The 12568-nt window shown below is 53.4% G+C and overlaps 1 protein-coding gene across 1 annotated transcript; it reads left to right on the top strand.

Moving 5' to 3' along the window:
* Positions 1 to 671: 671 nt before the first annotated feature.
* Positions 672 to 7109, top strand: LOC308560399 (arylacetamide deacetylase-like 3; the record flags this gene model as incomplete). The annotated part of the gene is made up of 4 exons (XM_081144339.1): positions 672 to 836; positions 2369 to 2585; positions 4531 to 4594; positions 6335 to 7109. 4 exons carry the CDS (start codon positions 672 to 674, stop codon positions 7107 to 7109), a joined length of 1221 nt encoding a protein of 406 aa, XP_081000465.1.
* Positions 7110 to 12568: the final 5459 nt, after the last annotated feature.

Below are 12568 nucleotides of genomic sequence, written 5' to 3'. Positions count from 1 at the left end.
TTGTTTGAGAGCCACTGCAAACAATAAACAAGTGAAAAGTACGTATTGGCTCAGGTGTTAATAAAAGAAATAAACACAAATTGAGCATTGACCCATGAACCAGGAGGTTGCCAGTTTGATTCCCAGTCAGAGCACATGCCCAGGTTTCGGGCTCCATCCCCAGTAGGGGGCGTGCAGGAGGCAGGCAATCTACGACTCTCAATATTGATGTTTCTCTCTCTCCCTCCCTCTTTCTGAAATCAATAAAAACATATTTAAATAAATAAATATGTAAATATGGTGGCCAGGGACGACTTCACCCAGAAGGTAACATCTGAGCAGAGACCTGCACCAGGGGAGGGGCTGAGCTCAGCTGATACCTGAGGGAACAACGTTGCACAGAGAACAGCAAGTGTAAAAGCCCTGGGGCCTCCTCGGCAGGCTCAGGAACAACCAGTGTGGTCAGAGGGCAGCTGGAGAGAGAGCAGGTGCAACTCCGCCGTGACTTGTTCAAGGCCATTTCTAGTCGCAGCGCCAGGGTGTCACCTGGGTCCGGTTGAAGGAGCCACTTTCTCCTCTCTGCGGGCCTTGTATGGGCTGGGCCTGTGGGCGTTGAGGAGGTGAGGAAGGCAGGGGGTATAAGTATCCGTGGTCTGCTGGCTCCAGACCGTGTCCTGAGTGGAAGCAGCAGGATGGCGGCCCTTCTCCTGGTCCTCGTGGTAGCCTGTGCGCTCTTCGTGGGGGTTTCGCTGTGGGTGGTCTGCAGCCATTTCTTCACTGCGCATATCCCTGCGGCCGTCGGCCACCCTGTGAAACTGTGGGTCCTGAGCTGCCTGTTCCAGCTGTTTGTGACATGGGTGAGTTTTGTGTTTCATTTGTCCCCTCACCGGGAGTTGGGAAAACATACCAGAAGCTTCTAGTTGAATTGACACTAATATCCGGCGCCAGAGGCCGACAGTGTATTCTCAAACCTAATAGTTCCTATTAGTTGACCAGTGGTTCTCAGCCTCTTTCCGGGGTTTCTCAAGCTGAACGGGCTGCTAGCCACAGAATTCAAAGAACAATTCCTGTTCTCAAAAAACCCAAAAAAGAGCCCTGCTCCCCTCCGCAGCCCTGCCCCCGTCTCACCTCAGTCACAGCACTCACTACGCTGTGAAGCATGAAGGTAGGAAGGGGTGGTTCTCAATCTCTGGGGCCCCTTGCTACCTACCCGCTAGCTGGAACTGGTCACGGACAGAATAAACAGACGCGCTAGCAAACTGGTAAATCAGCACAAATGAACAAGTGTGTGTGTGTGTGTGTATGTGTGTATATACATATACACATATATGTACACACATATACGTGCGTGCATGTGCGTGTGTGTGTGTGTGTGTAGCCCTAAAAAATGTACATATGCACTTTGAAGAATTATAAGGCAGTGTTTATTAAAATGCATTTAATTTTTAAGTGGCCTCCACACAGGAAAGGTTAGGGACCACTGGAAAGACAGTGCCCAGGGGGAGAGCCCACTTTATTTATTTATTTATTTATTTATTTTTTATTATTTTAAAAATATATCTTTATTGATTTCAGAGAGAGGAAGGGAGAGGGAGACAGAAACATCAATGATGAGAGAGTCATTGATCCGCTGTCTCCTGCACGCCCCCTGCTGGGGATCGAGCCCAAAACCCTGGCATGTGCCCCCACCGGCAATCGAACGGAGACCTCTTGGATCCTAGGTCGATGCTCAACCACTGAGCCACGGCAGCCAGGCCACGTTATTTATTTCTATTTTTTATTATGCAAACTTTCAGAGATACGCCAATATCAGAAAGAAGGCCCACCCCCACCCCCCACCCCATGACTTGGGTAACTCCTGGCCAATCTTGCTTCCTGGTGTCCCGAACCTGTCCTTCATTCCCATTTGCTTATGAAGCAGATCCCAGATATTGTATTATTTTATCCAGAAACATTTCCATAGGTATCTCTAAAAGATAAGAGCTTCCCCCTCCCCTTAAAGAAACACACATAACCAGGATGTTAAAAATAGCAAGGAAAGCTGGGAGGGCCACACTGGTTAGAGTGGTCCAGGAGGGGCCCCTGGGAGAGATGTCATGCCCAGGCCGAGCTGGAGCAGGGACCCTGTGGGGTTGGGGGGGTGCGTTCCAGGGAGAGAAACCCTCAGGGGGGGCCAGAAGCATGTGGTGTAGGGCTGGGGTGGGCGGGGTCGCAGGACAGAGGTTTGAAGGGGCTGGTGCATGGGATGGGGGGGGGAGCGGGCCTGGGGTCTTCGGCAGGTGTGACCGGGTCCAGCCACCCTGCGGAGGGCGCGCGTGCCCCGCAGCAGGACCGCAGCAGGGTCGCCCCGGAATCCTTCCCATTGCATCTGCTCTTCTCTGGCCAACAGGGGACGATTTTGGAGAAACTAAGAATCTGTTCGATGCCCCAGTTCATCTCTTTCCTGCACGACCTGCCGCCACTCAAGCAAGATCCGGAGGTGGTGGTCAAGGACCTCCGCTTCGGGACCATCCCCGTGAAGCTCTACCGGCCCAGGGCGGCCTCCAGCGGCCTCCGGCCGGGCATCGTGTTCTACCACGGCGGCGGGACCATCATGGGCAGCCTGAGTAAGGGGCCCTGCCCGAGACCCCCTCCCCCCACCGCAGTGGGGCGGCCTCAGAGCCGCGCGCGGGGATAGGGGGAGGTGGGGCCCCCACCTTCCAGCAGGAGGCAGCACTTCTCGGGAGTCACCATCCTGGGGCCCAAAAGCCGCTATTCTGGCCCTCCCCGGGGCGCGTGACACCGGGCAGCTAGCGGGTCCCAGGTGTGACTCTGCGCACCTGAGGAAGGCAGGAAGGGCTCCCACGCGGCGGGCCGGCGCACGGAGGCGTATAGCGGTGCGCATCGCCGTCGTGCCTATGCAGGTGCCCCGCTATGGGAGGGCAGGTGTCCCCACGGCCCCTGTCCTAAGCCCAAAGCTGCGGGGCGAAGCAGCAGTTGTCCTGCGACCCGTCTTGCTAACGGATGCACGAGACGGGCGGAGAGCAGAGCGCAGACGCTCGCGGGCGCAGCTCAGGGAGCGGGGCTGGGCGCTAGGACCGCGCGGACGCCAGGGGCGGGGCTTGGCGGAGGCCACGCCCTTGACGCGTGGGCGGGGCTTTGTCGGGCCTCGCCCCCTGTGGTGTGGGCGGGGCTTTGTCGGGCCGCGCCCCCGTCGCGTGGGCGGGGCTTTGTCGGGCCGCGCCCCCGTCGCATGGGCGGGGCTTGTCGGGCCACGCCCTTGTTGCATGGGCGGGGCTTAGCGGGCCCCGCCCCCTGCTGCGTGGGCGAGGCGCCGCCTCCGTCGGGGCTCCCTGCGCATCAAAGGCAGGCGGGCTGCTATTTCTGTGTTTTTTTTTGTTTTGTTTTTAAAGTGAAAACCCTCTTGGGTCTTCCTTTCGTCAGCCCCAAGCAGACGCTAATAAGAAAGCAAAGTTTCGAAAAGCGGGGGTCACCCGCAATTCACAGAACGTAAAACCCACCCCTCGAGAGTGTACGATTCGGGGCATTTTTAGGGCGTTCGCGACGTTGTGCACCCACCACCTCTCTACTTATTTGGAAATATGGATTTTTTTTTTTTAAAAAAAAGGAAATCACGAACGCACATCGTTTTGTTTCACAGCAGGCATGACTTGAGACAAATCCTGGGGTCCACAGTCAGGAAGACCAAGATTCGAGGCAAATGAATGAGAGAGAAAACTCACAATCGAGATAATTTCATTATCTGAACCCCCCCCCCCAACTGTAGGAATTAGGGGGAAAACCACCTTCGCAGTGCTCTCTAGTCCGTGGAATCCAGGGTCTGTCGAAGCAGCCTTTGAGAACGGGGGCTTTTCACGCAGCCGTGGTTTGGGCATGGTCTCATGATAAATGACAGGAACGGTGAATATTTAGTTATTTATTTTTTTCCTCACCTGAGGATATTTTTCATTGCTTTTAGAGAGAGAGGGAGGGGGGAGGGAGGGGGAGAGAGAGAGAAACATCAGTGTGGGAGAGGAACATTGATAACTTGCCTCCTGTGCAACCCCCCCCTGGGGATGGAACCCACGAGCTAGGTGACTGCTCTGGCGGGAACCCAACCCGCAGCCCTGCGGTGCACAGGATGACCCTCCAACCGACGGAGCCACTCGGCCAGGGCGGCAGCGAGTATTTATTAATTAATATTTAGGAATATCGGTATTGACATGACAGGCACTGTGGATTTATGTACAATACCTCATTGAAAACCCCCACCCCCTATGGTTATCATGACCCCCATTTTACAGATGAGAAACGTCAAGGTTCGGGGAGAGAAGGGACGCGCCTCACACTACTTCAGCTCAAGTGTAAAGGGGGCAACGTAGAGATTCGAACTGGGGTGTGAGCCCGGAGTTGGAACACTGGGCCACTGTACCGGACGGCCCAACATGTTCTCGTATTGTGAACAGACATTCACACCCCAAGATCTCTGTCTGTGGAGGTTGCCAGTGAGAAGGGGCGGCAAAGGAAGCCCAGTAGCCTTCCTAGTGAATTTTAAAACCTTTTATTTTCCAGAACTCTACCATAGAACATGCTGTTGTTTGTCCAAGGAGAGTGACTCAGTGGTTTTAGCAATTGGGTGAGTAAAGGGGAGGGCGGGGAGGGCAGGGAAGCCAGGCTGTGGCCTGGAGTGACGGGGTGGGACGTAGGAACTCAGGCAGGCGGGGAGTCGGGGGGGACACCAGGAGCAAGGAGGCCAGCGAGGAGGAGAGGAAGGAGGAGGGAGAGACAGAGGCAGAGGAGGTGACCTCTTTCTTCGGGCCGCCGCAGGCGTGTTTCCGTGGGGTGCTCGGTGCACGGCATCTGGAAGCTGGGTGGGGAGTGGGCTTAATTAGGCAGATCACCTGCCGAGCTTCTGAGCAGAGCCCTTTAGGGTGAGCACTGTCGGTGGAGCAGAACAGCCCTGCGCATTCTGGACACCCAGCCCCTCCCTCTGCTAACTGCCCACAGTGCTCTGCACCATCACCAGGACAACCACACACACATTGTCACATCCTTTCCAAGTGCTCTCCAGAGAGGGTTCCACCCTGGTGAGATCCGTCCAAGGAAGCGAGAAAAATTAAAAAGCCACTCTCTCTCCTAACTGATCTCGGACAGTCACTGTCCGAATCCGGGAAGGGGAAGAGGGCTTGGTGGATATGGGGCAGTAGGGATCTAGGTGGCCCCTCCCTGGGCCTCCATGTCGGGCAAATTGGACTTATATGAGGAGTAGTCACTAGCCTGCTGTGGCCTTGTCCTCCTGCCTGACACGTGGTTCCCCCGGGGCAGGGCAGCTCCTACTGATTGCGCTTTTCCTGCAGTTTTGTTAAAATGCACACACCACGAAGAAATACCAATTGCCAGCATCTTGGTGGGGCCGCATGTCCCAGCCTTCTTGTGGCACAGAGAATTGAGTTGAGTAAAAATTACCGATGTCACTCCTGGATGAGGGAGAGAGACCCAGAGAAGAGCCTCACGTTACAATTCTTGGCTCCGGAGCCCTTTCTCCTGGGTGGATGGAAATCTTGATGCAATTGTTGGCCCCTGCGGGTCTCACTGTCCTGGCTGTGATGGACCAAGAGATCATCAGTAGAATATACTAGGAAACACCTGCAAGAAAGTTGTTTTGTGACTCCAAGGTAGACAGGGTTTGGGAGTTAAAGCATTGCCGCCCCAGGTGGCTGAGAATGGGGGGCATCCGGAGGGAAATGGCTGGCGGAAGCTTTGTTGACCCCACGCAGCATTTCCTAAGCGAGAGGCCGGCATTTAGAATGGTGAAATTTCTCCCAAACCCAGACTTCTGGAATCTCTTGAAAACAGCCAGGCTGAGCATGAAGCCAGGGGCTTGAGTTGGGTTGGCCGATCTGGAGGCGGCCCAGGTGTCACCTGCTGGCCCTTGGTAGTATTTAAGTCTTCAAGAGGAGAGCCACAGACACCTGAACACAGGCCAGCCTGGGGTTGCTCATAAAAGAATCAAAAAAGTAGGGAACAGGTGCGAGTCAGGGCGGCCCCATCAGGCAGGCTCAGAAGGATGGGGCTCCTGTTGGTGATAGCTAAGTTGCTGACAAATAGGTGGGTGACAGGGCTCTTGTGGTCACAACCTGTCCCCCAAATTGACATGGACACAGTGGGATCAGCAGCTACCACTTACCGAGCCCACGTGCCGGGCGCTGAGGACCTGATGTCTGTCAGCTCATTTGAGTCCGGGCCCTAACTTGACCTGCTCAGGTTTCAGAAAGAGTAGTTAGTGGAAGAAGTTTGGGCTCAAGAGTGCCAGGCATGGGTGTTTTGGGCTCTGCTAGGGTGACGAGTGTAATCATGTACCCTGATTCCTTTTTAGATACCGCAAGGCACCCCAGCATAAGTTTCCGACGCCGATAAGAGACTGCACGGTGGCCACCATCCACTTCCTGAAGTCCTTAGACGCGTACGGGGTGGATCCAGCCCGGGTCGTGGTTTGTGGTGACAGTGTGGGAGGGGGCATGGCAGTGGTGCTTTGTCAACAACTCCTGGATCGTTCGGATCTCCCCAAGATCCGCGCTCAGATCCTGGTCTACGCGGCTCTCCAAGTTGTGGATTTCCAGCTCCCTTCCTATCAGCAGAACAAAGAGGTGCCGCTGCTCAGTTGGGACTTCACCTTCCGCTGTGTATGTTATTACCTGGACGTGAACCCCGTCTGGAAAAGCGCTATCATGGAACACGCCCATGTGCCTGCCGACTTCTGGGAAAAGTATAGAAAGTGGCTGGGCCCAGAAAACATCCCGAAGAGGTTTAAGAAGAGAGGCTACCAGCCGGTGCCCCCTGCGACCCCGAACGAGAGTGCTTGCCTGGAGACAAACCTCCTTCTGGATTTGATGAACTCGCCCCTGATGGCAGAAGATGCAGTAATATCTCGGCTCCCGGAGGCTTGCATTGTGAGCTGTGAGTATGACCTTCTCAGGGACAATTCGCTGCTGTACAAGAAGAGACTGGAGGACCTGGGAGTCCCGGTGACTTGGCACCACATGGAGGATGGTTTCCACGGGGTGCTCAACAGCCTCGGCATGGGCTACTTGCAGTTCCCCTGCTCCAGGAGGATTATGGACATCATGGTCCATTTTATAAAGGGGTTGTGATCTCCTTTCCCTCCTCGGGATCTATGAGAGTGTAGGTCTCACCATCCCCTCTCTGTTGCTGACGTAGGTGATGCTGAGTGAGACTAGGAAGGATATTGAGGTTGCCAGCCCCTTTTTGCTCCAGGTTCTAGAACCAGAGAATGCATGTTTCTGATGTCTGAAGGGAGAGCAGTGGATGAGACAGGTTTGGGGGGAGAGGGGAGCTCTCTGTCTACATGCACCACTGGGAAAATTTCAGCCGACGGTCTTTCGTGGTCACCTGCAAGAGTGAATGAGCATGTAAGGGGGGCCCCCGGCCTCCCTGAGGTGGAGTTCAGACCACCCAGGCTGACCCAGGCTGTGGGCAACAGGAGTGTCCACTTGGCTGGCCTTGGAAACACCCGAGGCATCATGCACCATCGCGTGGGCCTCTTCTGATCCAGCTTGGAGGGCAGGGCTCTGACGTTCTAGACTTCTAGGCGGAGGTGGAGAGCCTGGCTCCACTCTCCTCCTCTGGGTACAGGGTGACACTTTTCCTGCTGTGCCTCTCTCTGAGTTCAGTCTCAACTGCCTGGGCTGGAAACCTACAGAATGGGTAGGTTTCCCATGGTGGTTGGCAGCTAGTGACAGATGAAGACAACCCAGAGCCACCTGACAGGGGACGTCCGGAGCTCTTGGTGTCCAGGTGTCAGAAGACAGCAGTTGGAAAGGTCTCTGTCCTGAGTCTGACCAAACTCAATCATGTCTACAGTGATAAACTGAGGGCGGACCCAAGGGCCCGAAGATGTGTAGCAAGGACTATTTCTGTTGTAAGACACGGAACCAACTCAAATTGACCTAAATCAGAGAGAGAATATATTAGCCAATGGGATAAGTCAGGATTGGTTTGATGCAGAAACTCAGTGCCACCAGCTATGGTTTCTTCTTTCCTCCATTCTATGCTTTTCTCTGTTGGTTCATCTTCATGTCTCCTTAGGGTGGCCCCGAGCAGCCCCATACTTACGTTCTCCCAGGGTCGTTATTATGGATTCACCTCTCTCTCAGCAGTCCAAGCAGGAATTGCATTATAACTCGATGGCTCTATGGACTTTCTGAATGCTGTGTCCAGTTGCCACCACCAAGGGAATGGAATGTCCTGACGTGCCATCCTTGGGAGTGGAGGGTGGGGTCAACTCCGCGGGGTGCTTGAACTGGGCACGCCATTCACATCCCTACTTCCCTCACTCACATGCACACTTACTCTACTGGGTAGACATCAACACTCACTCTACTACAGAAGCTAAATTGACTCCTGAGTCTAGTTGTGTGTGGAAGAGGCAAGAGATGGTGAAGACCACTGGGTAAGTTGACCACTTGTCCCTTAGGAATAAAAATTCCATTAAAAGGATGACCCAGGCTCCCCTGCTGGCCCTACCTGGTCTTCAGGAGACTCTGTTCCTGGTTGGCCAGTGGCTTTTATAGACCAAGACCCAAGTCTACTGCACAAAGACCCCGGGCACGCCTTTAACTGGCTTTCAGTTGAGTGTTTGTGCTGAAACATGGGGCAGAGAGGGACCCATCGGGTGGCTTCTCGATCTATTTGGAGCAGGCAGACTGGCAGGTGGCTTTATTGGAGAGCTAGGAGCCACTCACTGGAAGTACATTTCTTGGTGGCCACTCATTTGGAGAGCACTGGAATCTAAGAAGCATGGTCCCTTTTGGGGCAGACCTCTGAGTTGAGTCTGGTTGGCTTCCCTCCTGGATGGTGATCTTTGCTGTTTCACCCTTGCCTCTGGAGGTGGGTGGGGAGACATGAGCTGACCTTCTGGAAAGTTGGGCGGTTGGCTCTTCTACCGTGAGGTGCAGGGGAGCAGGGGGGCCACTGGGGGGTTGTGCCCAGTGGTGATGAGTGGGCTACACTTTAGGGACTGGAAGTACCACTAGATGGACTCACTCCGAGGCTGCTCCCATCTGCAGATTGTGGGGAAATAAAGCACTTTCACCCTCAGTGGCTGGTTGGTGGACTTGGGCACCAAATGTTCCACTCTCCTGCTTTCCCGCCTCATTGCTGTCCTCCCTGCAGCCCACTCATAGGCTTAGGGAATGGAAAGGCATAAAGATGAATGTTCACCAAGAACCAACTGCGTGCTAGGCCCTGTACTGGGCTGTTCAAATGTGCTACCTCGTGACGAGAGAGCGCTATCTTGGGTTGCTGCCCGGGTGTTTTATATTGTGACAACCCTGCTCTCACCCAGTGTGGACATTTAGATAAGGACCTGAGCTTAGGATTCTTGCCACAAGTTCTGCTTAGTTTTTCCTGGAGCACCTTTTTTAAAAATTTAATTTATTTATCTTTATTGTTGAGCGTATTACAGATGCCCCCCAGTTTCCCCCCATTGCCCCCCCTCCACTGGGTTCCCGCCCCACCCAGGCCTTCACCACACTATTTATTGTTTGTGTCCATGGGCTATGAATATATGCATATAAATATATGCATATCTTTGGTTACTCTCTGCCCGCCCCCCACCATCCCTCCCTCTGAGATCCGTGCCTCTGGAAGTGACCACTTGGATTGGAGCCCGAGAAAAGTCAGTGGCCTCCACCCCAACCACCTGGCAATAGGTGCTTGCCGCCCTGCTCCCTGTCTCCTGCCTGCTCAGGACCGGGATGGGGGACCGCCCCTCCTCTGGCTCATTGCACCCCCACCCCGTTTCTAGGATCTGGAAGTAATAAATCTTGTGACTTGTTTCTAGGATCTGGAAGTAATAAATCTTGTGACTTCACCTCCTTCGTGTGAATGTATTGAGACTGCACCTTCAGTCAAAATGCCCCTAGGATTTTCGCTTCCTCAGAGTGTGCACTTGGATGCTGAGGGAGCTACCTGCTGACCCTGTGGGCCTCCTTGATCCGCAAGTCATAATACGCATGTCCTTAATTCAACATACCAACTACGGGTCCCCTGGTGCACTCATGTGTTCCTCACACGAATTCCACAAAGTGGGTATTCTTAAGCCCATTTTACAGATGAGGAAACTGAGACCCAGAGACATTAGTAAGAACACTCATTTCCTGTCTCTTTCCAGTCAGGCTCAAGGCCAGCTGACTAACTAGTTTGTCCAAGGCCACGCGATTGGCCAGGTGCTGAGCATCGCAGCCCTGAGCTGTGTAACAATCACCCTTTCCTGTCTACCCCACGGCCCATTAGTGCGTTCCTTTCCCATCATTCAGAATTAAAATGAAAGACACGACTGAGCCCCATCACCTTACTTGAGTCATTTTCCATCCAGGTAGGTGTCAGCTGCTGTCTGAGTCAGGTTGACAGAGTCCAGTATTTTGCCACCTGGTTTCCTTCGTGACCTGGACTGTAGCTTTCTCTAAATGTGGGTGACTTTGGAACTGCTAACTGCAGGTGCCCAGCTAGCACAGCTCAGGGGAGATGGACACCCACACACCTTTCGACCCAGACACCGGGGGTGTTTTCTCAGTAAATTCCATGGTCCGGCTACATTACAGTTCTTGGCCATTCCCTTCAGGTGGACACATTGGGTCTCCTTCCAGTTTTTTACAGACAAGCCTGTGGTGAGCATTTCTGCACACGCCCCCTTCTGCACATGTGATTCAAGAAGGGGGAAGGGCGGCTGGGCACATTTTAAATGCTGATGGACTCTCCCAAAATGCCTGTCCCATTCCCCCCCCCCCCCAGCAGATCTCAGCTGGGAAGGAAATAGTTGGATCATAAGCACCAATCCCAAAAGCAGAAAGAAAATTGATTGGCCGGACCAATGACAGGCGGGTCACGTCTGTATTTTAGAAGGAAAGTTCCTTAGCTCAAATGAAGCTCTACAGGGACCCATGGAGGGGTCAGGGTGGGCTGCAGTCTCACCGGTTGTTGCCTCTCACATCCCTCCCTCCAGCTAACAAAGTTGGCCCCTCCTCCCCCAGGCAGCCAGGGCCTGCTCTGTCCCCTGGTCAGACGCCCGCTGTCCCGACATTGCAGCTGGGCGTCTTGCAAATTGTAGGACAAGGTTGAATCAGATAAGGCAGAGCCCAGGGTTTTCTGTTTCAAAGCACTTCTTGTGGTAGGCAAAACCCTTCGAGGGCCCATCCCCGTTACTATGAAACAACCGTCTGTCTGTAGCATTTCCAAGGGACAGATCACCGTTTAAGTTGAAAACACACATTCTAGGCTTGTTGCTGCTGCGCCACAGGCTTCTCCCTGGAGGCCGAGGAATGAGGGCCTGTGGGCCAGGGCCAATCAGAGGCCCAGCGTTCATTTAGTCTCCAGACCCTCTGCTTCCTTGCCTCGAAACGGGGGTAATCACATCGAGTGCTTGGGGGTGTTTTATTAAACCTTGACTCACCTTGAGCATCTGGTGAGGGTAACAAACAGCTTTTGTGTTCGGGAGTCCTCTATTTAAAAAGACCCTAGAATTACTCCCTTTGGGATATTGCTGCCCCAGGGTGCCAAATACACTCCCCTAATATAGAGAAAGGAATGGATTTTGTTACTAAAATAAACTTGGCTTGGGCCCCCGGGGAAGAGAAGATGGAACGTTTATTGACCCCACATATGTGACAGGCATTTTCCAAAGTGCTCGATAGGCGACAGCTCACTGAATTCTCATAATCTGATAAGTAGGTGCATGATATTTACTCCCGGCTTATAGGTTAGGAAAGCACGGTTGACGTGGCCAAGGCACCGGGTGAGAGGTGCCTCTGGAAACTGTCGCCGAGTGTGTGTGAGTTCCAGGCCCCCCCCCCCACCTCCCCGGTTCCTTGTGCAACAGCCCCAGGCCCATTGCCCGTCTCCCAGAAGCGTTTCTAGGCCACAGTGGATCAGAGAGAAGTCGATCCACCGTTCACCTCTCCGATCTCATTTTAGGCGCCACCTGCTCTGGGCAGCCCCCCTGCCCGCAGAGGGTGAGACCTCCGCCCCCTGTGAGTTTTCGGAGTTTCATGCTGCAGCTCCCAGGGCAGCACTGGGCACATGGGGGGGGTGAGCCTGCCGGGCCCGCATGTGTCTGCCCCTAGACGGGGTTAAAGGCATCCGCAGTTTCTAACGTCCTCAGGTGACAGCAACAGCCAACGGCAGTCACCTCCGGGGGAAGATAACATCATCCTAAGCCTCCCATGATTTTTGCAAATAATTTTTCAGTACGGGGCATGTGAGGAGAGTTAGCTGTGAAGACCCACAGAAACAACAGTAAAAAAAAACAAAAAAAGGAGCCACAGACTGTAAAATAGCTCTGTTCACGACGTCCAAGGAGGTACAAGCTATAGAAATATATTTCTAAATATAATCTATAAACCTGTAGATTTATAATTCCATCAGTTTAAAAAATTGGAAGGCAAAATGTGGAAGGTAATCAGAAAATTCAGAAGGTAAAATAATTAAACATTTGGAACTATGAAAAGTGACATGATATATATATATATATATATATATATATATATATAGGGTGTCCCAACAAAATGTACACACACTTTAACAGCTGATAGCT

Source organism: Miniopterus schreibersii, assembly GCF_964146895.1.
Source record: "Miniopterus schreibersii genome assembly, chromosome: 8".
Lineage (NCBI taxonomy): Eukaryota > Metazoa > Chordata > Mammalia > Chiroptera > Miniopteridae > Miniopterus > Miniopterus schreibersii.
This window is presented reverse-complemented; position numbering and strand designations above follow the sequence as displayed.